Here is a 26921-nt window from a genome sequence, read left to right as displayed (position 1 = left end):
ATGAAAGTTTGAAGGGACACTTTGACTTTTACTGGAGTCACATTTTACTGAGTGCATCTCTACTTTTACTCAACTACATGCTTTGTGTACTTCATCCACCACTGGTATAGAAAAAGTCATGTTTAGTGTGAGGTTTAATTGGATTTCTGGATAATAACAGGGTCTCAGCGGCTAAACAGTTTACAGTTTACTATGGTTGGGTCTTTAATCCCTCTCTGCTTATTTCTTTTTTTTTTTTATTGACGCATCTGCTAATATGTGTGTTCAGTTTCCTGAGATGAACGAAGTGAGTCGCGAGGAAGAGGAAGTCGGAGGAAGCGCGCAGCTCGTGACCTTCGCCATCCAGAACGCCGGCTTGCTAACCGGCTTCAGCATCATGCTCCTCCTGACCATTTACTCAGGACAGATACAGCTCGGATAGCGCCGGAAAACACAATGAACTGACTCAGCTTGACCTTTAACCTTTAAATCCCCCGACCCAACCACCATCCCACTTCCCTCGGATTTAAGATCTGCCCTGATGAGACTCTGTTTTGACGGAACTCGGAGGAGCTGCTGATGAGGCTCGATGAGAACGAAATAAAACTCGCTCTGAGCCAATACAGATTCTATAAAAAAAAGAAAAGAAACTGACGTACAAAATATGCATTCGTGATCCTTTTCCTCGTTTTTTTTTTTTCTTTCCTCTATATTGTGGAAAACAATTTTTCGTTTTCTCATCTTTCACCATGATGGACCGATTGACCACTTTGATTGATCATGAATAGTCCACACTTGATCCGCTTTAGCTACGTGTTTTAATCACATTCGATAAGTATTGAAGATCGTGTTCTAGAGTAGCACAAATTACTGTCTTGTGCACAGAGAAACATCCTGCCGGTTTCGTTTTCGGCTCCTGCTAGCGACAAATACCGATTTTAAAACGTGTAAATCTCTAGACTGCAAATCTGCACCAGATAACTAAGGGCTGTGTTCCAATCCTGCTCTCACCACACCCTTGTGACTTCCTCTAGCAACAGGAAGGAGAACACTGCATTCCTGCACAGAGTTTAAGTTTGGCATGTCTTTGACCTTCACGACCCATCCGTCAAAAATGTTTCTCAGAAATAGATTTTACACACATTTTCTTCGAGATACCGGACAAGATGGCGTCAGCACTGGATATTTTGAAACGAGATTAGCTTGCAATGTTGCTCCACTCACAAGGGTTAGCAATCAAACATTTACAAACAAGAATCCTGTCCTCGTTCTTAGGTTTAAGTCTTAATCCTGACAGAAATCCTATTGCTAGTTCATGTTAATCAGGTCCTAGAGTTATGACTTTAAATTCTGACAGAAATCTATTTTGGCCTGCTAGCTAGCATCAGCAGGAAAACATTTAAAATTCCTTTTTGAAATCCTGTCAGAAGGATTTCACTTTAAATCAGAAGCAAGATTTTTTTTTTTTTTTTTTTTATTAAGATGCTGTCATTAGGTGATGTTTGCCAGCTAGATTGGAAATCTATCAAAAATCCTGTCAGGTTAGCTCATGTGAGCTAGCTAGCGTTAATGCACAAGCATTCCTGATTATGACTTAAAATCCTCTTAATTCTCTTGGGGCAGTTGACTAGCCTTCTCAGAAAACCTGTCATTAGTTTATGTGAGCAATGTAGCTAGGGTTAGTTTCTGCATATGACACAATCCTTTCAGATTATCTCGTCTAGCTGGCAAGCGACAGCAGCTAATAAATTTAGGAAAATTATAGCTGGCTTCAGGGTGCAGAATTCTGTCAGGTTAGCCCATGCAAACCTGCTCACTAGCTTGCTTGTTTTACCAAATTGACTTTATTTAGTCCAAGTTTAAATCCCATTAGAAATGCTGTCAATCCTTTTTCTCAGAATTATAACGATTAACTGCGATTTTAAAAATGTAAAATCCTCTCAGGCTAGCTCATGTTAACCAGGTGACTAGCAAGAGCAGCTGAAAATCAAATTTGTTTCAGGAATTCGGTCCCAAGTTACAATTCTTGTTTAAAATAGCGTTAAGTTTGCCCATGTTAACCTGCTTACTGTAGATAGTGTTTATTACTATTATTAATGAGTAAAATTTTTCCTTCTAGACAGCATTAGAGATACAAATATCTCAGAAATCCTGTCAGGTTAGATTGTTAGTCAGATAGCAAGTATTGGTGGATTAACATTCCTAAATATGACTTGAAATCTTCTGGGACTAGTTTTAGTTATTTAGTTCTATCTAGAAGTAGTTATATCAAATCCTCTCAGAAATCCTGTTGCTAGCTACAATTCCCCTTCTAGTTAGATTATGTTTTAGAAATTGTTCAGGTTAGCATGCTCACTAGCTTTACCAAACGACATTGATGGGTTTATGACTGTATTTTAACTAGCCAGCGTGAGAGTCAAATATTTGACTTAAAATCCTCTCAGACATCCTTTTGGGTCGAGTTGGCAGATTTATGATATATGATATGATCTTTCATAAAATTGCAGGTTATGTCATATTAGCCAGTTAGCTCACAATAGTTACTGTTACTAGCTAGTAGTATCCTTCTAGCTAGTGTTACGATATAGAATTTTGTCAGGGTTGCCCATGTTAACCTGCTCACTAGCTTTACCAAATGAACTTGACAGATTTCTGTCAGTATTTAATCTAGAAAACATTACGGTTACAAATACGACAATCTATCAGGATTTCTGAGAGGATTTTGCGTCATATACTGGAATGTGTGTCAGATAACATGATCTAACAGGATTTCTGAAAGGATTATATGTTCGCTGGTACACATTCTAGTATATGACAGAATCCTGTCAGAAATCCTGTCATTAGTCACCGTCTAGCTAGCCTTACTGATAGCTAGCAAAAATTGTAATGTTATGAAGTTTAGTGAACAAATATTAATGAATACTCTTGCAGTTATGTTGGCCTTCTAGTTAACAGTGCTTCAGGGAAAAAAATACATGAGCTAGTGATAGGGACCCACTTTTAATAAGGGTATTGCGATAAGGGTGATTTACAAATTTCAAAAACCAAAAACTTACTAAACACTTGATTTTTTTTTTTTTTTTAGTTTTTGCCATCTTGTCCACAAATTTACTCATGATCTGTCTAAGGCTTAAAGGTCATATATATTTTACAACCTCGTTTTTTGAAAACTGGAATTAGTCACATTCTCATGCTAGCATGCAATTATGCTAATTATGCTATTATGCTTATTTAGTTCTTAGCTGTCAGTTTTATTCCAAAAACAGCATTCCAGTGCGATTCAAACAGCACAACATAATGTCGCTGATGAGACAAATCACAGGCACTATTATTTGTTAGGCGGTTATTTTTTTTTTTTGTAATTTTTTTTTTTTTACAAAGAATCGGAAACTGACGTTTAGTAGACCAAATGTTTTTTTCTTTTCTTTTTTACGTTCGCTTCTTTGCTCGTTCCTTTCTCCTTAGATGTTAAGTTTGTGTTTTGTTTTTTTCTGTTTTACAGATACGTCTTTATATGATGAAGTTCTTGTCTAGTATTTATTTCAACTCTGCTGTATTTATTATACACAGGACCTTAACGATTTACATTAAAGTTCCTTTGAGGGTTTGCTGTTTGGAGGAACATTGATGGAAAACCACAAAGTTGAGCGTTACAAGACATAAGTAACAACCTTAAGGCTTGTGTCGATGATTAATAATAATTATGACTTATGATCTGGTCTTTTATGGGTTTTTAAGACACATGCATGTTCCTTTTGTTTCTATGCAACACATTTGGTAATGTAACGTTATAAAGATTGACTTTGACCAAACAAATCTATAAATGTCCAGTGGAATAAGTAATAAATACTAAATGACCTCAAAATAAAAGAAAGAATTAATATAATGTCTGATCTCTAAATAACTCTCACAGAACTTGGACGTATTCGTCGCATCGGCTCATCGTCTTGGTGTTGAAGTATGGAAGGGTTGCCATGTTGGTTCTTTTCACTTTTCAGAATAAGTCTCCAACCTTCCCTGCTCCAAAACGACCCCAATCCATTAAGCTTTTACCTCCATGTGTGATTGGATTTGAGGCAGTCTGATCACATCTTCTCTCCTGTTCTCCGTCTTACACAAGTTCTTCTGTTAGAGAGAAAAATGTCACACTTGGGCTCCATAGGACTTTCTTCCACTCATTCACTGTCCAATTTTTGTGTTTTTCTTGCATAGAAACAAAAGGAACATTTCATGTGTCTCCAAAAAAAAAGCATAAAAGACATGGTGTCTCCAAACCAAAACCTTTCCTTCCTAGCGTTTCCTCTCTCTCTCTCTCTCTCTCTCTCTCTCTCTCTCTCTCTCTCTCTCTCTCGTTACAGAGAAACAGCTTTACTTCTGACTGGAGACTCCGTCCAAAAGCGTAAACAAACAAACAAAAAACACCCTTTGGGAAAACTATGCAAAATTTCCAGATGAAAACGAATCAACACTTTTCAACCAATCAGAATGGAGAGTGCACCTGATGTAAATCTCAGTTCTTATGCTGTTCTCATTACAGAAGACTGATTAATGCTGAGGGTTTATTCATTTTCACACATGGAACCTTAATGTAAAGCGTTTAATTGGGTCGACATCATGGGGTTATCAGGGGTCACTTTTTTTGGAAAACCGTTTTAAAGATAAACAAACTATAAGTGGACAAAAATGCTATTTTACATATAATATAATACATATGGCAGGAAAAGTCAGGCGTCTCAATACCTTTTGTCCATGTAGTGTATTTGATGAAAATAATATGAAATAATTGAGGATAAGATTTATGTGGAGTTTATGTGAGAAATAAACATTTTGGTTACATATGACCTGGACGCAATTCACCCGAAATAATCAGCACAATAATAAATTAGTTTTACAACTTAAAAAATGTATTGCTCATTAGCTCCAGTACAGAAAAATGTTAGGGCCAAACTTCTCATTTAATTACAAAAAAAAGCCATTATTCCATCAACGGTTTGTTTGTTTGTTTTTTAAATATGTTGTACTTGAGCCTTCAATGCAAATCATTTGTGCAATGAATGAATGAATGAAGTGAATTTCAGTGCAATGGAAAGAAAAAAAAAAGGAACTGTGGTTATATACTGAGTAAACCGCAGGCAGGTCTCTTCTATTGAAGCCTCTCGTAATTATTTATTTACCGCGAACACGCGTATGCATTATTTCTAGGAGCGTTTTAGGAGAAAAAACGTGTAAACACTGAAGACTTACGATTATTCTTCGGACTTCGTTGTAATGTCACGGTTCCTCCGCTTCGCCTCGTGCATCCTGACGTTCGTATTAATATTAAAGGGGCAGTTCGTAATAGTGTTAAACATTTTGAAGCCACGCCCCTCAACTAACCACACCCCCCTCGCTTTCTTGACTCTACAGTACGTTTGCTTTAGAAGGAGCAGTAATTGTGAATACTGTGGGATATTGTATAGGGATCGTTTTCAGGGCCAGAAAACCCGAAAACTCCAAGATATCAATATGCAACAAAATAGCGCCTCACGGTGGTTCTCTTTTAAAGTAATATGGTTTTGGTTTGTTGGTCTGATTATAATATTGCGAACTGCCCCTTTAAATATTTATTTAATTAAGTTTTCCATTAAGAGTAAATCAGCTGCGTAGAATTGCTGTGATCCTTGGAAGATACTTAGAGCTGGACCTTCATAAATATGTGCAAAAGATGATCTGTTCTTAGCTAGAGACAACAAACTTCTTGTTATTGTGTGTGTGTGTGTTTTTTATTGCTATTATTATTGTAATGTATAAAAATCTAAATCTTTGAAAGCGTCTGTCTCCAAAATGTTTTTTTTGTTTGTTTGATTTTGGTTTTGCAGTCCTCGTCTCAGCAAACACATTTAATCCAGTTGACCATATAATCCATGTGTTCTATATTTGATATATTTATAGACACATGCAACTTTCTTCCGCTCATTCGCTGTCCAATTCTTGTGGAGTCCAAATGGGACATTGTTGTCTCTAACAGGAGAACTTGTGTAAGACGGAGAACTAAAGTGGAAGTGTAGTTCGGGATTGGTTTGGGATTTGTTTTGAAGCAGGGAAGGTTGTACTTATTCCAGAAAATGAAATTCCATTCAGACTGCAGCTCATTTGAACTTCACCATACGACAAAACAAGAATTCTGTAAGAGTTATTAAGAGAGCAGACAGACGTCTGGAGTGATGTTTATCATGGAACGACCTGCCCAGTCACTGCACCTAAATCCTACTCAACTGCTCTGAAGAAAGAAAGAAAGAAAGAAAGACTCACTCCAACTAGTGACACAGCAAAGTATTTCAGCTGAATGTTTGGAGAAGTGAAGGGTCAGGATGCTGAGTGTGTAAAGCTGCTGTTCATGCTAACGGAGGATTTTTCAACGAACATCTGGACAAGTTTGTTGCATAGAAACAAAAGGAACATGCACGTGTCTTTCAAAAACCATAAACGGTTCGATGTTTCCACGTTTTTCAGGGACACTGCATTTAATAAAGTATGATTTACAAATGATTGTAAAAAGGATTGGATTAAACTAAAATAAAGATGCTTCTTTAGTTTGCAGAGATATTAGACTACTGAAAATAAGATTCCCAGCAAGTTCTAGAAGTTTATAGTCTCGAGTTTAATCTCATACAAAATAAGATTTTATTTTATTAAATAGGTTTTGTCACTTTATAATGGGGGGGGGGGAGTGTAATAATAATAATAATAATAATAATAATAATAAAAAAAGGAAAAAAACATGGTAAAATAGTTTTTTGTTGTTGTTGGGTTTTTTTGTTTGTTTTTTCCCTTATGCTTCTGCAATTCAACACAAAAAATAATAATAAAAAAAGAATTTGGTGTGGGTTTTTGGATTTAAAAAAATTTTTTTTTTTTTTTTTTGGACAATATGCCCCATTGTATGCATATTCATCAAAAATATGCTAATAAAAACCCACCCAAGCATCTAATTATCAAACAAAATGGATATCTGGCTAGATTATTGATAATTAAATAGCTTTGAAAGCTTTTTTTTTATTTTTATCTCTGTCAGACCGTAAACTAGGGGACTTCAATTTTGAAATGAAGTCTCACTTCCATCTCCCCCACCCCCGCCCAAGCAAGGTCAGTCTGGTTGCCAAGTATATAGTTTTCCCACAAAGTTGTAAATTTACATTAATGGCACTTGGCAGATGGCCTTGTCCAGAGTGAATAAGACTAATCTCACTGTAAAAAAAAAGCTGAGCAGATGAGGTTTAAGAGCCCAACTGTGGCAGCTTGATGATGCTGGGATTTCAACTCCTAACCTTCAGTTGGAAGTTCAATGTCATAATTGTTGAGACTGTGATGAAGTTTGCCAGTACCAATATTTGTCTAATACTATGACAAAAACATTACAAATCTAAATAAAACACAACCTACTCACCAGAGATGCAGACTCATAATGTGCAGCGCCCCCCAGAGGCTGTAATCCAGTGGTACCGCTCGTATTCACTGTTCTGGAAGTGGTGAACAAACACCCTTTCCCGGGCTGAGACACGCTTCAGGGTTGGCCGACCTTCTCATGATGTCTAACTTTTCTGGAAAATGTATTTTTAAGTATGTCCCAGACCAAATAAAGTTCTCTTCCTCCGTAGGCATAAAAAAGTCTAACTCTGATGTAATAATGTGTGCAGAGCTACACACATGTTTTATCAGTCGAACTTGACTGTACCAGTTTCCCTCTGACCAACCAATCAGAGGACGGAAAAATCCTGACGCTATTCTGGTCCAGCTAGCTGCACTGTGAGGAGAATCTGAAATCTGATTGGTTAAATAAACAGACCCGTTGGTAATATTCTCTATGGTAAAAAGTCCAGCAGTACTGACTTTGAAGGCCCTGGGAAGATTAGATTGACATGGCAGCACATAGAGGCTAAAATCTGATTGGACAAAAAAATCTAACATCCACATCCACATACTGGAAGCAGTGCAGTGAAGAGAAACGCTACGAAATGAAGAAAATAAACTGTTGGGAATAAATTAATACATTTCATGGGACAAATATTAGAATTTAGTTTGTAAATGAAGGTCAGTGCTTCTGATAGTGTTTAGACCACTTTTTATTTACTGGCCCTGACTGCCCATTCATATATATATATATATATATATATATATATATATATATATATATATATATATATATATATATATATATATATTTAGTTAATGTGCAGCTTGTATAGCAGTACAGATTAAACAGTACTGTTAAAAAATAACTGAACATACAGTACACCCTCAGTGAACATGTCAAAACTGTGCCCAAAGTGTGAATATTGTGTGTGAGCAGCATCGTTATCCAGCCCTGCATCAATCCTCCTGGGTGTGGAATTCACCAGCGCTGCACAGGTTATTGCTGGGATCCTCTTTCACTCCTCCATAATGACATCACGGAGCTGCTGGATGTGGGACGCATGGCGTTTCTCCACATTCCACTTGAGGAGCCCCACAGGTGCTCAATAGGGTTCAGGTCTGGAGACATACTTATCCACTCAATCACCTTCAGCTTCCTCAGCAAGGCAGTTATTTTGGTGGTGTGTTTGGGGTCGTTTTTATGTTGAAAAACTGCCGTTCGGCCCAGTTTCTGACGGGTCACGGTATTGGTAACATGTAAAAGGTAACATGTTGGAATCCATGTTTCCCTCAATGAAACGCAGCTCCCCAGTACCAGCAGCACTCATGCAGCCCCAGACCATGATGTCTTTACCATGAGGTGCATGTTGAACATCCAGTGGTCAGTATGCAAGAATTGTACTTAAAGCATCAGACTGTAACTGCTCGAATACAAGATACACACATATGTATGTTTTCCTCAAGCAGACAAAAACATGAACATGTAGAACACGTGGCTTTGCATGTTTACACCACGTACAGCTGTTATCACTGAGCGTGTACTCGCGTTCGTTGCCAGTTATTTACAATAATGGCTGTATGTTGAGTTATTTTTAGACAGTAAATCTGTACTGTTGCTCTTGTTTCATTTCTATATTATTGTCCCTTGAGAAGAAGTGTGTGAGCGAGTGCAGTATGTTATATTTATAATAAAAGACTATCTGATGGAAGGTAATATAATATTTTGAATGCAATTTCTGAACTGGTTATAAGGCGTTTTAAATGGGTGGAATGATTTTATAGACTTGGCAACCTGATTACAAGCTATTTTCAGAGTAAAAAAAAAAAATCTCAAGCTGTCTGTAAGTTTCAGGAGTAACTTGTTCCTGCACATGCTGAGCAGTTAAACTGTAACAAGTGACTGCAGTTCTGGAGCAGAGGGCAGATGGTTATATAATTATTTAGTTATCAGGAAATTGCTACAATGTCATGGCTTACACACACACACACACACACACACACACACACACACTCTTTCCTGATCTCTGATCTGAACTCATACTGGAGTGATTAAAGAGACATCAGAGGCTTCAGGGTGAAGAAGAAGAAGAAGAAACACTTTATGGACTGGAGAAGCTTCAAGTGTCAGTGAAAATGCTTGTGTACAAACTGCTGAGTTTATATTTAATGCTGCTTTTTGTGGATTTAAACCAACAGCCTGCTGCAGGTGAGTATTTAAACACACACACACACACACACACACACACACACACACACACACACACACACACACACACACACTGACTTAAAGACTAAAAACACAGACACAATCCTTTTCATGTTGACACTTGTCTTTGTAGTTGCTCTGTTTTTCCTCTTACTGAAAGTATTTGATCATAAAGACCTCTATTTTAATATCAAACTTGGGTGGATTTTTGGGTTCAGACAGCTGTCACTGTCCCCATGTGCCACCTGAACCTCCTGAAAAAATTATATCTAAAAAGAAACACTCATAAAATTGATTCGAATGGTTTCTAATAGTAAGTTATTGCCAACCCCTGATGGTGTGTTATGTCTTACATTGATGGTATTTGGGCAGACGCCTTCATCCAGAGCAGTTGAGGGTTCCTCAACGACCCAGCAGGTGGTGCTTTGATCTGAATTGGTGACCATTTGGTCCAGAGTCCAATGCCTTAACCACCCTGATATGCTCATATGGACCAATAGGAAGATCACGTGTTGATACCTAATGGAAACCATTAGGGCACCGTTAATCCTCTGAACTCCAGTAGATTTTGTTGATGATAAAGATTTAAGGATGTGAACACTGTGTAATGGAATCCATTTGCTGATGGTGGTATTGCAGGGGTGTCTAATCGTTTCCACAAAGGACCCCAGCAGATTTTGAAAATGAAGATCTAAACAGGTGGAATCTGGTGTGGTCTTTGTTTGGTTGGAATGAAAACATGCACCCACACTGGACCTTTGTGGAAAAGATTGGATACCCAAGTTGTCATTTTTAATGGTTTGAAATGGTATTTAAAGTCGATTAGCTAAACGTTTTTTGACCTGCATATGTTATAGTTTTCTGTCAGTAGTTTCAGGAAACTAAAATCAGAACACATATGTTAATGCATTTCATTCCACTCATGTTGATCAACCATGTAATCTGCATCTGTCTGAACTGCATGTAGAAGGTCCTGGTATTGAGACGCCATCCAATTAATACATCATTTGATTATTGAGTTGATTATGTTTTTGCGTATGAAGGCTTGTTCTGTTCTGGTTCTTTCTATGACAGGGCTTCTAGATTTGATTTGACATGGTGCAACAAAAAGAACCTCAGACACAGAAACCTGATCAGAGCCTCACAAAAAAACACAAAAAAATATTTTTGTTGATGTAAAACGACAGAGAAAAACTCATACACACCGTTTCAAGCTGACAGAAGATTCCAGCTAGTAGAAAACTTGCAATATACAACTGTGTTGAGCATGAACCTTGAGGTGGATAGGTTCTAATATCAGAAGACCATTCTGGGGTTCATTTCTTGTTGTCTAAGGCACAGGTTTTCTTAAGAAACTGGAAATTGGTCACCTTGTCTGAGGTATTTTGGATAAAGAGCATAAATTTATGACCCCAAACCTGTAAGAACACCTCAGACTGTGGTTGATAGTGGTTTAATGTTGTGGAAAATGTTTCCTTGCTACATGTTGAGCCCATTAATATCAACAGGTGACAATTTTCTAATCTTCAGGTATCTAGTTTGGAGGAGCTTGTTACTTTTGTAGACTCATATTCCTGTTCTTGACTGACAAGGGTGAAACCTGAAGTGGATTTCTGCTATTGTAGCTGATCTAACTCAAGCGTTGAGGTGTTGTGCAATGTTTGCAGGTCATCTGCCTCAAGGGTTAAAGTGTTCACTTCCTTTTTTTTTGCACCACATGATTGCAATGGTGTACACATGTTCCTATTGCAATCCATAGTGAATATATTGTATATGAGGTCTGCCCTGATTCTTCTGTTCATTTTTGTCCTTTAGCTCAGTCCTGTGAGGGGCGCTGTGGTGAAAAGTTGTTGTCCTGTTCCTGCCAACCGACGTGTGAGACCTTGCTGAACTGCTGTACGGATGTGAAACAGTTCTGCCTAGAAATCTCGCCACACTCCGGCTCTCTGCTTGGAGGAACCGACTTTAAACTTCTCAACGTCAAGTTTGACCAGAACCTCAACCTCACCTGCAGGTCAGACGCGAGTCTGGTTTATTCAGTATCATTATCACAGTGTAGTAAAGGCAGAACATCAACATGTTGCTACTATGCTTTACAGTGTTCTCAGATAGATACAACATTTAGCTGTAATCAAGAAACCCAATGAACACAATTCAACAATTCTTCTTTCACTGTAGCCACAACTGCACCACCCACATACATCATGTCCTGCAGAAACATCGATATTCACCTCATCAAGTGACCTGTTGTTTTCTGTGCATTGCTGTGCATCTTTTTAGTGCAATACATTTTTAACTGGGGATTTGAAATGAATGTCTATTAAAAATGGTCCCTTTTTGTGCAAATTCCACAGTTAAGAAAACGCAAAAGTGTGAATGGTTTATGAAAAAGCGTAACCGTTTTGACCTTTACTCAAGATGTCGTTTAAAGTCCGTCTTGTAAATGCTCTTGTAATTCAGTATCTGCGACCGAATCGATTTCTTCTCCTCTGTCAGCCGTTGTGGAATGTAAAAACAGCTGTTAAATCCACATGGAGCGTATTTGAGAGTGTGCAGTTTGCGACCGACAGTTTACGAGCTCTGATTAGTGCACTCTCTGACCGTCCAATCAAAGGATGTGAAAATGCTGATGTTATTGGATGCCTCCTAAAGGGCTTCGGATTCAGAGACTCGCAATCCAATTGCTACAAGCAACATGGAATTAAATCAATAGGACGTCTGCAGTATTTACAGTGATAGCTCAAGGCAGATAGATCTGACCCCAGCGACACGTGATGTGATGCTGAAATCTGATTGGATAAAAACTGTAACAAAAAAAATATTACATTCAGGGAGCTATAAAATAAAGTAAATAGACTATTGGGGATAATTTAACACGTAATAAGACAGAAATGTATTGAAACTCAAGTCAGTGAATCTGATTCTAACCCCTAGGCCTTCCACTGCATGGTACATACACCAGTTTCCTAGATAATGGACAGCATATATACAGATAGTTCATGGGAATGGTCCTTTATCTCTTTGAGGATGGAATGAGGTTAAACAGTGTGGGATGGGGATGAGAGGAGTCCCTGATATGTCCTTGATATGTGCTCTGTGAAGATATCTACTGTGATGAAGATGCTCCATGACATTTTGTTGGGTGGCAATGATGCATTGGGTGCTTTGCAGCAAGTCCGATATGAATTATTTCCTGAGCTTAAGATTGGTGTGTGTGCTTTTTTAAACATCCTATTCACTCTTCTAATAAGCTTCACTCTTCTGGGAAGATGTTCCACAAGATTTTGTGGAAATGTGTGTGAGATTCGTTCAGCCACATTCATTTAGGGTGTAGTGTAAGGTCAGGTTCTGATGTTGGTGAGGTGAGGAGCATTGTCGTGCTGGAACAAGTTTAGGTCTCCAGCTCCAAGAGAAGAATCACATATGGCTGGAAAAGTCAGATTTTTGTTCATATCGTGTATATGTATATCTAAAATCTGTTCAAGTATAGTCAGACATGTGTACGGTGTGTGTGTGTGTGTGTGTAGGTTTAAATCCGAGATTACGACGCAGGGATATGTAGATACAGAAGGTGTGGGTCACTGTATCTCTCCTCTGCTCTTCGAGTCCGGCTGGATCCCGTTTAAGGTTTCCACCGATGGACAGAACTATACACGAGCTGGACGATGGCTCTCAGGTCAGACTCGCATCTCTGTGTTACAGATAATTAGGGCATTTCATGGTGTGATATTATATGTGTTCGGTCTGTTGTGATATCAGTGCACCACAGTAAGCTGGATTTGACGTATAAGCTCCTCCTGGTGAACGGGACGCACTGGCAGTATTACGGTACTCCGGGGGTCTCAGGGGTTCTGATGATGGTGTGGAATTCATCGCTAATTAAAGCAGAGAGAGTAAACGTCGAGCTGTGGGGCTATGACGAGTTCGGTAAGTAGAGCCGAAACCATTTTTACAGAACACGAAGTATTTTATTTATGCAATTGAGCACTTTTGAGTAGCAGTTGCTTACACGGTGGTGCTGGGATTTGAACCCACAACTTTTCTAACTGAAGTTGAAGATCTTAACCACTTAGCTACCAAAATCTCAGAATAGTTTCAGGTCCAATTTTTGTAAAATATACCCCACGTGACTTTTTCCTTCTGATCGCAGGAACGCCGTATTCTGATCAGTGGAGGGCCGAGTGGAGGTATCTGTACACTGTTGGAAGGAACGTGACCAATAAAGGGGTCTTCAGTTTCGTCCCAACGGCCAGTAAAATGCCCCTGGCGCAGTGGCACATGGGCAGCATGAGGGTCGGTCCGAGCACCGAACCTGATGGTGCATGGTACGATTTTAACCTTCGTTTGTGCTCAGCTTTGTGTTCATCCACAGTAAGACCCTCCATGTTTTGGAGGAAGGGGGACCAGATTGCTTCACACCAATATTTCATTCATATTTCAAACTTTATGATCGCACAGATGGTGCAGGACGGTTTAAAGTAAAATATATTTTTGATCACATTGGTCTTTTGTGAAGATTATTTTAATTGTTCTAGGATTTGATCTCTGATATACGATGATGTAATCTAATAAATGTATAATAAGTGTTTACTATTATAATGTAAGTCTTTGTGACATGAAAGTGAAATTTAAAAGATGTCAGATCTTTTCGCACTTTTTTAAAATAAGAACCAACAATTCAATTTAATTTTAATTAATTTTTATTTGTATAGCGCTTTTAACAATGAACATTGTCTCAAAGCAGCTTTACACAGATAATGTGGTGATTAAAAGTAAATATGTTCTTTGTAAGTAAGTTTGTCCCTGATGAGCAACTGTGGCAAGGAAAAACTCCCCGAGATGGCATAAGGAAGAAACCTTGAGAGGAACCAGACTCAAAAGGGAACCCATCCTCATCTGGGTTGCACCAAATGTCCATTTGAAGCAGATATACAATGTTGCAGGGTACAGTGATGATGATCAGAAGCAAACTGTATTCCTGAATCAGTTGCTGTCAACATTTGTGTGTGTGTAGGAACGTGAACGCTCTGTGGAATGGTGATCATGCTCTGGCGTATCACCTAGAGGAGACCTTCAGGAAAGACTCTGCAGCTTGGGCTTTGGAAAAGTGCCTAAAATGGGATGAAGAGGAAAAACTGATGCCCAGTTTCCTGCCTGAGATCATCGATTGCCCCTGCACGCTGGCACAGGCCCGAGCCGACACGGGCAGATTCCATGTGAGAACAAAATCAAATTCAATATACAACCCCAATTCCATAAAGTTGGGCTCCAAACCCAATTCCATAAAGCAGATTTTATAAATCCATATTCTATTTATAATAAAACAAAAAACTGTGAAGAATCTAATCGAGGTGATCATTATAATTAACGCACCAACTGATTCGATTTTTTTAATTGATTTACACAGGGTCAAGGTCAGAGCAAGGTCAAATGGTTTTTCTTTGAAGTGACCAAAGAATTTTATTGGAATGGAGTGCTTGGTCTTTTTTTAATCTTTTCTACATAATTTCAAATTATTGATTGGAAATAAATGTGTATTTTATAATAATTTGTGAAAGAAATTGGTTGATAATGAGTTTTTCGAATAGTAAATATTGCATTTTGATCTTTTCAGACTGACTACGGCTGTGATATTGAGAAAGGCAGTAAGTGCACTTATCATCCTGGAGCTGTGCACTGCGTTAGAGCCATTCAGGGCAGGTAACACACACACACACACACACACACACACACACACACACACACACAGTGTCTGCTTTATACCTCTATACCTCATCACTCTCCTCCTTTGTCTGTAGTCCAAAGTACGCAGCCGGACAGCAGTGTTGTTACGACAAAACTGGAGCTCAGGTTCTCACTAGCGACTCGATCGGAGGAAGTACCCCAGACCGAGGGCATGACTGGGGGTCACCACCGTATAAAAAGCCCCCCAAAATCCCAGGATTTTCTCACTGGAAGTATGACGTGATCACATTTTACTATTGCTGCCTGTGGTCCGATAACTGTGACTATTATTTCACACATCGGCCCTCCAGCGACTGCAGGACGTACAAGCCTCCTAAAGCAGGTACGGAAAAGATTTTCCGTTTATATCATGGAACTACCAGGATTTTCATTTATTTTCTGGAGCATCAGGCTTACGTGATTTTTCTATTTTTTCTTTCAGCATCTGTTCTTGGTGATCCTCACTTCATCACATTCGACGGTTCCAGGTACACGTTTAATGGTAAAGGGGAATACGTTCTGCTTAACTCATCAAAGTTCCAGCTGACAGTGCAGGGCAGAACCGAGCCAATGAAATCAGAGAATGGTAAAATGACTGAAATGTCAAAAGTTCTATCCTGAAAATCACCTCATTGAGTCAGTGTTTAAAACCTTCTTGAATTCATCACATCACAACAACTACATCCTTTTTTTCCTTTAAGGCTCTGTCATCAAGGTGACGCGTCTCTCCTCAGTGGCCATGAAGGAGAATGACTCGGATGTCATCGAGGTGCGTCTCACAGATAACCCAGATCGCCTGCAGGTCCTGCAGAACCAACGGGTGCTTAGTTTCTCTGAACAGACCTGGATGGATCTTGAAGGTGAGACCATAATTACTGATTCCAGACCAGGGCTTTCACGTTCCAAACTGCAGAAGATTATGGGATGGAGAAGAGATGATCTGGAACAAGCAATGTGCATATCACAGCTTCTAGAACAGTCCTTAGATTTTTTTTTTATATATCGATTCTAGAGCATTTATAGAATTGACGTGTGTTGGTTCTTGAACACTTCAAATCTTGATATTGGTTGTGTGTTGATACTAAAACTGTTCTACGAATTCTGATTTTGGTTCCAGAACATTTATGGTGTTGCTGTGTACAACATTTGGTGTGCTTGTTCTAGAGCATTCCTAAGCTTCATGTTTGGTGTTGGTTCTAAAACATTTCTAATCTTGGTATTGGTTGTTTATGGATTCTAGAACCATTCTAAGCATTTAAATATTGGTTCCAGAAAGTTTATTGTGCTTTTTTGGTTTGCGCTGATTTTATTACATTCTGAAACCTGAGCATTTGTTGTGTTTGTTTTAGAGCATTCCCAAACTTGAGCATATGCTGTGTGTTGGCTCTAAACATTTCTGATCTCGATATTTCTTTGTTTGTTGGTTTTGGAACAATTCTATTCTTGGTACAAATTTGGTTGTTATTTACAAAACAATGCTACAATGAAGTTAGTTTCAGACCAATGAACTATGCATTTTAATATTGGTTCCAGAAGGTTTATATTGTTGGTGTTTGTTCTAGAGCAATCCACATCTTAGGCATATGTTGTGTGTTGCTCTAAAACACTCTCACCTTGAGTATTGGTTATGTGTTGGTTCTAGAACATTTATAAGCTTTGTCATTTGTTGTGTGTTGATTCTAGAACATTCCTAGTCTTAAACATGAGTGTTTGTTTTAAAACAAACCTAATCTTCAGTATAGATTGTATTAATTGCTAGTTGTTGGTTTTAGAGCAATGCAATGCTTTAAGCTTTTAAATGCTACGCTCCATGTAAGTTTTGGAATGTTTACAAACAAAGGTACATCATTTTTATTTTTATTTTTTAAAGTTTAAATCCTGAACAAATCCTGAGCATGCTTTGCATTGCTTCTAGAATGTATCACATTCTTGAGCATTGGTTCTATAGCAATTGTAAGCCATATTGCATTTTGTTTTTACATTTCAAGACCCAGTGGCTAAACCTTGTTGCCTGTTGGTTCTTGAATGTTTCAAAAGGTGGCACTTAGTTTCCTGTTTGTTCTAGAACAGTCATGTCTTTATGTATGGTTACAGCACATTGAAAGCTATGGTGCATTTGTTCTAGAACATTTCTAAGCCATTTAATATAGATTCCAGGGCATGTACACCATTTTAAAATTTTGAAGGCACTCTAGAGCATTCCATGCATTCCAAACAAGACCTGTTTACTTTTAAATTTAAAACTGTGTTTTGCTTTGGAACACAAAACACATTCCTCAATGCAAATCTTTGTCTCATACCTTCTAGGCGTGTTCGTATTCTCGGCGGTACCCCAGAACGTCACAGTGATGTTCCCCTCAGGCGCCGGGGTCGAGGTCAGAGGTCGTGGAGGGCTCATGACCCTGACTGTTTTACTGCCACAGGAGTTTCAGGAGCAAACGCAGGGCCTGCTGGGGAAAATGAACGACAATCCTGAGGACGATTTGACCTCCAGCAATGGGACGGTTTTGGAAGAAGGCAGCAGCGCTCAGGACATTTTCATTTTCGGAGCAGGATGTGAGTTTTTTTTTCTCCTAAATCAAATTCTGATAACCATAACCTTTGTGCCATGTGGTTGGGATTCTCTAAACTGAAAAGCCAGAGAGAGCAATATATCCAACATCAATTTTTCAAGTCCTGTACTGCTATATCATGTCATGATTGAGGAAAAAGACCTGCACCAGCACATATATTTGAAATTTATAGTACAATCAATATTGGTAATTTTTATTGATATTGATATAATGAATCCTCTTAGAGCTCCATTTGTAAACCGTCTCTGAGAGAAAAGGTGCTGTGGGAATAAGATAAAGACGTTAAGTTGATCTATTTTAATGACCTGCTATTACGCACTAGTAGAATCTCATAAAAAAAAAAAAAACACGAGTTTTATAACTTTCTATTGGAAGCCATTAATCAGATGTTTTCTGTACAGAGTGAGAATTTATGACCTTGTTATAACGTAGCAATCCAGTCCAAGGTCTACACGTGTTCACTGCGTTCATACACGTTATCTCAACCCGGCTGATGTAACAAACGATACAGCATATACAGGCGTATTTGATCCAGACACGTGATCCAGGCACAGTCTGTTCAACTTGTGCTGTGTAATCTACTGTAACTACATTTGAGCAGCCTGGACGGCTCTGGGAAATCTAAAACACATACTGTATACCCAGAGCCGAGAGAAAAATCTTTAAGAAATAGCAGCGATGCAGAAGGATGACTGCCTGCTAGCTTGTGTAAACGTGCTGATTCTAATGTTCATGCATCAGGTCATATAATAATTATAATAAATATATTTGTTACAGAAACACACAAACATTTGTGTTTTTAAATAACATTTTTATATGAAAGGAAAAAAATCCTGTTTATTTAATATTTTTGCGAAAGACAAATTCAGTCAGAACTTCTAACAGTAACTAGATACACGGATGGATGGATGGATGGATGGATGGATGGATGGATGGATGGATGGATAGTTAGACATTTATGCAGATAGATAGATGGATAGATTGATGAATGGTTATACATACGAACAGATGGGTGGATGAATGGGTGGATGGATGAATAGATGTATGCATGTATGGATGGATGAACATACAAGCAGATGGATGGGTGGATAGATTAGACGGATTAATGGATAGGCATATAAGCAGATGGATGGATGGATGGATGGATGGATGGATAAATGGACAGACATACAAGCAGATGGATGGATGGATAGATGGGTGGATGGATGGATGGATGGATGGTTGGATGGATGGATAAATAGACAGACATACAAGCAGATGGATGGATGAATAGATGGGTGGATGGATAGATGGATGGATGGATGGATGGATGGATGGATGGATAGATAGATAGTTTCCTAATAGTTTTATACAGTGTAAATTGGTAATTACACTTAACTTAATACCCAGCCACTGCTTATATGTTACATATATACACACACACACACACACACACACACACACACACACACACACACACACACACACACACACACACATTTGAATGTATGTGTTCTGTATGTGTGGTATTATTGTTGCTATAATGCTTTCAGCCAATAGGAACACTCTGTTCTGTTTTTCCTTCAGGGGCCGTTACAAACGAGTCATCTCTCTTCACCTATGACTCGGAGCACCTCCTGAACGAGTACAACTTCTCCCCGAAGCACGATCCCTCGTTCATCCCACACTTCTCGGTGAATGAGGACACGTCCGATCCGCTCCTGAGTCCCACGCTGAAGATGTGTGTAGGAGACGGAGCTCAGTTCTGTAAATACGACACGCTAAGCACTCGCAGTCTGGAGGTGGGAAACGAGACGCTGCATGCCGTGCGAGCCTACACAGCCATGACGCAGGACCTGCGGCCTGGTGAGAGAAAACCCAATAAACCCTGGGAATAATTATACACTAGTGTCAGTATTTATGTTCATTATATTCTTAACAGAGGCTGCAGAGATTTTACTGCAACAGCATACACTTACATTAGCCTAAAGTTTATGCTGAAATAAATCCAGTCCAATTCTAGATATTAAAGAGACACACAGGGACATCAGGGACCACATATTAGGGGACAGAGGGCCATGGAGGGATGCACAGGGTCAAACAGGTTCACACGCAAACACTTATAGCTGATTGGCAGGGGACATACAGGCTCACACAGGGTCTTATAGGGCTCATGCAGGGACAGGAAGAGACACATAAGGGCACACAGGATCATTTAGGGCTCTCACAGGGACACACAGTGTCTTATAGGGTTCATGCAGTGTCACACAGGATCACGTAAAGTCTCACAGGAGCTCGGGGGTCATGCAAGGTCTTATAGGGTTCATGCAGGGTTGCATAGGGACATACAGGGTCATGCAGGGTTCCAATGGGTCACACCAGGTCTTAAAGGGTTCATTCAGGGTCACAGAGGGACATACAAGTTCTTGTAGGATTCATACAGGGTCACACAGGGACACACAGGGTTATGCAGGGTCTTATCGGCTTCACGCAGGGTCTTATAGGATTTATACAGGGTCACACAGGGACATACAGGTTCATGCAGGGTCTTATAGGATTTATACAGGGTCACACAGGGTCATGCAGGGTCACAGAGAGACATACAAGTTCTTGTAGGATTCATACAGGGTCTTATAGGGTTCATGATGGTTTATGCAGGGTCTTATAGGATTTACACAGGGTCACACAGGGTCTTATAGGATTCATGCAGGTTCTTATAGGACTCATACAAGGACACACAGGGTCATGAAGGGTCTTATCAGGTTCATGCAGGGTTCCAAAGGATCACGTAAGGTCTTATAGGGTTAGAACACTTATGGGTCACCAGGGACACACAGGATCATACAGGCTAACACAGTGTATCATATGGTTCATGCAGGGACACATAAGGATCTTTGAGGACACATGGTCACATTGAGACACACAGGATTACACAAGAGCATCGGGGACAGTATCAGTGCTGACATGCCAGACCACAAACCTTTATAACCTCTAATCATAACGTCACGTCTCTTCATGTTTCTACACCTCACACTTACCTTATCAGAACCTCTGATCAGAACATTGGATCAGATCAGACTTTCAAATCTCTTATCAGTGTTTTCAGTGTCACTCTTCAGAGATCCCATCACTATAACCTTTAACCTTTTATCTCTCAGACAAACACAACCACACTGAAGCATTACAGCGATCAGGGATTTCTGTACATTAAACTTCCTGATCCTTTCCTCCTCATGCTGTGTGAATAAAACATCACTTCACACTTCGTCTGGAAGTTTGTGATGACGTTGTTTGACCTTCACGTTGTTCCGCCCCGCAGTGGTGTCCTGTGGCTGGCTAAAGCCGCCCCTGTACGGGCACAAAGAGGGAACGCTGTATTTGGAGACGGCTGTTGTCAGATTCTCCTGTAACCCTGGTTACCGGCTGTACGGCTCACAGGAGCGTGTGTGTAAGGAAGACGGAAGTTGGTCAGGGGACGAGACACACTGTGTTTCAGGTGAGCAGGGGATCATACTGTTGCACCATCTAACGTTATAATACACATCATAAGATCATAATATAGAGGTTATAAACATAATACAATATAATAACATGATAAGTACATAAAATACATACACAAAAAACAGAATGCTGTTTATTTCTTTGGTATTATTAATACAATTATAGCCTATTTATTAATAAAAAACAATCTCTTTTATTATTTATGTATTTATAATTCTATTAATTAGTTCTTCGTTCATTCGTTCAGTCGTTCCTTCTTTCATTCTTTCACACGTTTATTTTTATTACTTCTTTATTTATGAAAAACTATTCTTTTCCTTTTTAATTATACATGGTTTTATAATGTAATTTATTTATTCATTTGTATTAATATAATTATATCCTAAATATTATCAAAAACTTATCTTTATTTTTTTTTTTAATTGCTTTTAATTTGTTTGTTTATTTATTTATTTAATTTATTATTATTTTTCCGTTATTTCTATTTATTTTTTATTTTTTATTTCTATTTATTATTATTATTTTAAAAAGTATTTATTATCATAAACTATTCTTTTACTTGTTTATTAGTTTTATTTTTAATTGCTATTTATTATATTGGGTCATTTATTTGGTATCATTAATATAATTATAACCTATTAATTATCAAAAACAATAAGTCATTCATTCATTCGTTATTAAGTTGTATATTTTTATTATTTTAATATTATTATGAATTATTATTGTTACTATTATTATTTTTATTATTATAAAGCTCCTGAGTGTCTCTGTGTGTCTGTATTTTTATACAAATTCTGCTGTGCTCAGCAGGTCCTAGTTGTAATTCCCACTATGACCCTGGTGATATTTTTGCCTCGTTCTCTCATTGCTGTAGTTTCGAGTGTAATTCACTGAAACAAACACTATGTGGCAGTGTTCACTCACTTGCAAAAAATGCACAAGAACTAAGCTGTTTTAAAGAGTTTGTTGTATTTGAAGACTTCATCCAGTGTCTATGAAAAGTGTCTTTTATTCTGTGCGACAAAATCGGTAATGTAAAGATTTTCTTGACCAAACAAATAAATAAATCTCCAGATGTTCCACTTTCATTTCATTGAAAATTCCTCCCTTAGCATGAAGAACAAACAGCTACACACTCTCAGCATCCGGACACTTCGTTTCTCCAAATGTTCAGCTGAAATATTTCGATGTGCCTCTTGTAAAACTTGCCAAAGATGTTCTTGACCAGTTGGAGATTCCTTTCTGACCTTGTGATCCAGTTCATCCCAGAGCAGTTCAATAGGTGTGGTGACTGGGCAGGTCTTTCCATGAGCTCGGACGTACGCTTCGCTTGTTGTATTTGAAGTCGGTTCCTCTGAGCCGCAGTCCAGACGCAATTACATGGTGTGATGGTGAATTATGAAATGGTTGCCATGTTGGTTCAGGATTCCTTTCACTTCCTGGAATAAGTCTCCAACCTTCCCTGCAACAAAACAACCCCAAACCATCAATCCTCCACCTCCATGTGTGACTGTGGGGGCGAGACAGTTTATTAACATCTTCTCCGACAAGTTCTTCTGTTCGAGAACATCACATTCGGGCTCCAGAACTTCTTGCACTCAATTTGTCCAATTCTCGTGTGAGTTTATTCCGTTTCAGAACATGCACGTGTCTCGAAAACCATACAAAACTCACACTTTTGACAGGTTCAGTATACAAAAACATATCCAGTGTGTATATTGTGCATCCTGTTTATTGTCCGGGTCAATATGACGTTTGATTCCAAAGAGATTTTTATCAGTGTGTGTTAAGTCGAGGCAGCTCACAGGAGTGTGTGATGGTGTGTTATGGTAAACATTAAGCCCTGTTGCCCAACTCCAGACTTGGGAATAGAAATGGGAACCCCATGCTCTACATACTTCAGCGTTTCCCAGCACTAACACATCTGATTCAGCTCAGGTCATTAAGGAGACGAGTCTGGAGTTAAAGCCGAGAGAACGCAGCGGCGTGAGATACCTCACCAGTGCCAAGTCAGACGGCTCCACTGAAAGCTCTTAGCAGTAAAGAGAAACACCTTCAACACTACAACTAGTTGATGCGTACAGTATATATGTACAGTACAGTGTTTATTCAGTGGATCTGTGCATCCGTAATCGTGAGTCTTTTGAAGTTCTGAGGAAAATTGTTCCATTTGGACATTCGTTCTCGTGGGAATTTCTGCTCACTTTTTACTTCATGCCACAGATGTTTGAGAGGATTGACATGTCAGGGCTCAACCTCTGGGACGTGTTGAAATCTTCAGATACGCTGCCATGGTTCAGACAATCCTCAGGGGGCAGCGATAACCTACTTTTTTTTTTTTCGCACTTATTGAGGCTTAATGCCTCTGCCACTAGGTGGTGCTCATGTCTGGAGTTAGTTTTTTGTCGTCCCGTTCTTCTCGTTATCATGTCTTAACCATAAAAATCACGAGGAAATAAAGTCGTTGTAATCATTAAATAAAAATAAAAAACAAGAAAGAAAAGATAAATATTATAATTCTGCCTCTTTGGTACTTTTTTGGTTAATTTTATTTTAGGGTTACTTGATATATAAAAAAAATAATAATTGCAATATTTATTGCTCGTTTATTGTTTGCTTTAGGTAGTTTTTGTTTATTTCTACCTTCTTCATTTCAATTTCCATTTATGAGATTTGGCAGACGCCTTCATCCACAGCGTCTTACATTAATCTCATTCATACATCCAAGCAGCTATTGGGTTAAGGGCCTTGCTCAGGGGCCCAGGAGTGGCAGCTTAGTGTGGCTGGGATTTGAACTTACAACCATCAGACACAAAGTCCCAATGCCTTGAATGCCTTAACCACAAAGCTCCCACCTCCCCACCTGTATCACTTGGTGCAGATCATTGGCATGGTCAGTGTTTGACTTTGTCTCAGTTATCAGTTCTGTAGGATCAGTCACTCTGATTTTATTTGAACAGTGGACATCGTCTCAAAGCAGCAGAGGTATAGAGGTTATATATAAGTTTTATAAAAGACTTTAATTTTAGTGCCTATGAGTTTGTTCTCTATAATTGTGTTTATCCCTAATGAGTGATCCAGTGGCGACTGTGGAGGAAAAACTCCCTGAAGAAACCTTTAGAGGAACCGAACTCAAAAGGGACCCGATCTTCATCTGGGTGGCACCGAAAGTCCATTCATTACAGTTCCATCATTGTTGAGGTGCTGTTCAGTGATGGACGCTTTACTGCTAACTGTTCGTGCAACCTGCGTTCCTAAACACATTGTAGTAGACTGTTGATAGACTGGGGGTCTTTTGTTTCCTTTTTGCTTCTCATCAGTCATTTATTTGGTTTTGGTTTAACTTTCCTAAACACCAAAATGCCAGTTTTCTTCACACCGAACAGGACGAATCCATGACTTGTTTAAAAAAACGTCCGACTTCTCAGACATCATAACGACTTAGCATACTACAATCACAGTCCATTAAAACCCGACGTCTAGCTTTTCTGTTCTGCTCCGAAACCTTGAATCTGGGTGGATTTTGTCTGTTTTCTTCCCCTGAACGTTTTTCAGACTTCTCCTTTGACCTTTTTATTAATCCACCAGCTGTTTTTCTACTTTTTATTTTCACCACTCAACAGATTTCAGTAGGAGATGCTAAAACTGACTCACCCGGCGCTAACCGTTATGCACTGTTTAAAGTTTGAGGCCAATTGCAAACAGGCAGCGCTGCTTCTTCTCAGAAGATTTCCATCAAACGGAATGAAGAGCTCTGAATTGACTCCGTAAGACTTTCTTTTCTACCACCGCTTGAGTTCTACAATCTTGCCGAAGACACTAAAAGGTTACTTTTTACCTACTTAGAGTGGATACTGTTTTTTTTAAATTGGTGTCCCTTAAGGAAATGCTTTTGTAGGTCTGTAGTCAAGAGCTTTTATTGCTAAGTTGAAGATCAGGACTGAAGAGATGAAGCCAGGAGATTTTACAAACGCTAGATTCTAGAAAAACAAGGCTAATCCGGAAAAACTCGAAAACGACGCTTTTGTCTAAAAACCGCTCGTTTATAATCATTTCCCAAAAGTTGCTCATCCACACCGAAATGTCTGAAAACAACAAATCCGTTGTGATTCGCATCTCAAAGCACAGCCAATGATACGATACATTGAAGATCCATACGAAGCAGCTACCGGAGCGTTGCGATACGATTCACCTCCTGTTATTCCTGATCCGATTTCCATTCCATTCAACACAACGTGATCCAGTGCGATACGATGCCATGGAATCAAATATGGAACAGATACTTCGCGTTTATTTCTCTCGTTCAAACAGACAGCAAATCGTAAATTTAGTAAAGTGTTGAGAAAACTATTTGAGAAACATCAATCCACGTATAAACTATTGGTCACTTTCTAATCTACTGATAACTGAAATTTAAATTTCATTTTTTTCCCCATGCAAGTACGTTCAAAACGATGCATCGTGATACAAACGCCAACTTTTATCCGATGCGCACTTTTCTAATCGACGCGCCGTTACAAATCAATGAATCTGACCATCCCTAGTAAACATGGCCGAATACTTTTTGCTAAACATTGTGCATTCCAAATTTAAAAAATGTATTTTTTCCTGACCTTATTTGGCAAGACCAAGACTGGGACAAATCCAAGTACAAATGCATACTGGGAGAAAAGTCCCAGTCAATATAAACAAATCAAATCAAGACGACCTCGAGTCAGCAGACTGCTACATTTCCTATCTTCAGATTGATTTCTTTCTTTTAACCAAATTTCCCCTGTTAAAAAGATTCTCCAATTACAGATCCGTGAAACCGTCATTTTTGAGGCAACGAGGTATTTTGCAGTCTTTGCTACCAGTCAGTCCACCCGTGTATTCACAAAATTCCACTGCCAGCACACCTGGGGCGGCCCTGGGCTTTCTTAATAACTCGAATCAGATGTTCCTCCGATGGATCTTAACTAATAGCTGATGTGCCTCCATGAAAGTTTCTCAACAAATGTCTGCAGGCTGTTATTCTGATGTTATACTCATCGTTTTTTATCGCCATGTTCCTGCTTCTGGTTATCTCCTCCTGCTCCGGTGACCTGGTTCCTTTTTTTTTTGGTTTTTGTTCATGTTCTATAACCCCTGAGTTCTTTAGCGTCATTAGAGCAGAACCAAACACACACACACACTTCCTTAGTGATATACATCTACAGGACGATTCTGTCCTGAATCAGATCTGGAGCTTTTCCATCAAACACATGAAGATGCTTAGCGAAAACTTGGTTCATTGCCCCTGACCTTTGCCGTGTTTTTAGAGGGAAGTGAAGGAAAAAAAATCAGGACTGGAAATCTCGATATTGTTGAGAAAAAGTTTTTATTGAATTTTTTATTGTTTATTTATTTATTTATTTACTTTAGAATTGACCAAATACAGTATGATACGGATTACACGTACAGTATATACGCCAATCAGCTATCTATCTATCTATCTATCTATCTATCTATCTATCTATCTATCTATCTATCTATCTATCTATCTATCTATCTATCTATCTATCTCATCACATGCTCTTTTTATCTAT

General features: G+C 38.8%; 2 protein-coding genes across 2 annotated transcripts in view; both read left to right on the top strand.

The window, feature by feature from the left end:
- Positions 1-642, top strand: part of slc39a14 (solute carrier family 39 member 14) — a 28562-nt gene extending 27920 nt beyond the window's left edge. The window contains 1 exon segment of the mRNA XM_046841627.1: positions 269-642. Coding sequence (XP_046697583.1) covers positions 269-421 — 153 coding nt within the window. The 3' untranslated portion in view covers positions 422-642.
- An 8564-nt stretch (positions 643-9206) lies between these two features.
- The window catches only part of susd2 (sushi domain containing 2), a 30541-nt gene continuing 12826 nt past the window's right edge, over positions 9207-26921 (top strand). The window contains exons 1-13 of the mRNA XM_046841533.1: positions 9207-9577; positions 11393-11591; positions 13105-13253; positions 13337-13504; positions 13728-13902; positions 14592-14793; positions 15192-15277; positions 15376-15644; positions 15744-15887; positions 16003-16161; positions 17609-17857; positions 19441-19719; positions 21173-21349. Coding sequence (XP_046697489.1) covers positions 9505-9577; positions 11393-11591; positions 13105-13253; positions 13337-13504; positions 13728-13902; positions 14592-14793; positions 15192-15277; positions 15376-15644; positions 15744-15887; positions 16003-16161; positions 17609-17857; positions 19441-19719; positions 21173-21349 — 2329 coding nt within the window. The 5' untranslated portion in view covers positions 9207-9504. The remainder of the gene's footprint in view (positions 9578-11392; positions 11592-13104; positions 13254-13336; positions 13505-13727; positions 13903-14591; positions 14794-15191; positions 15278-15375; positions 15645-15743; positions 15888-16002; positions 16162-17608; positions 17858-19440; positions 19720-21172; positions 21350-26921) is intronic.

Source organism: Silurus meridionalis, chromosome 27 (assembly GCF_014805685.1).
Source record: "Silurus meridionalis isolate SWU-2019-XX chromosome 27, ASM1480568v1, whole genome shotgun sequence".
Classification (NCBI taxonomy): domain Eukaryota; kingdom Metazoa; phylum Chordata; class Actinopteri; order Siluriformes; family Siluridae; genus Silurus; species Silurus meridionalis.
The sequence above is the reverse complement of the archived record's forward strand: the minus strand, read 5'-3'. Positions and strand labels throughout refer to the sequence as shown.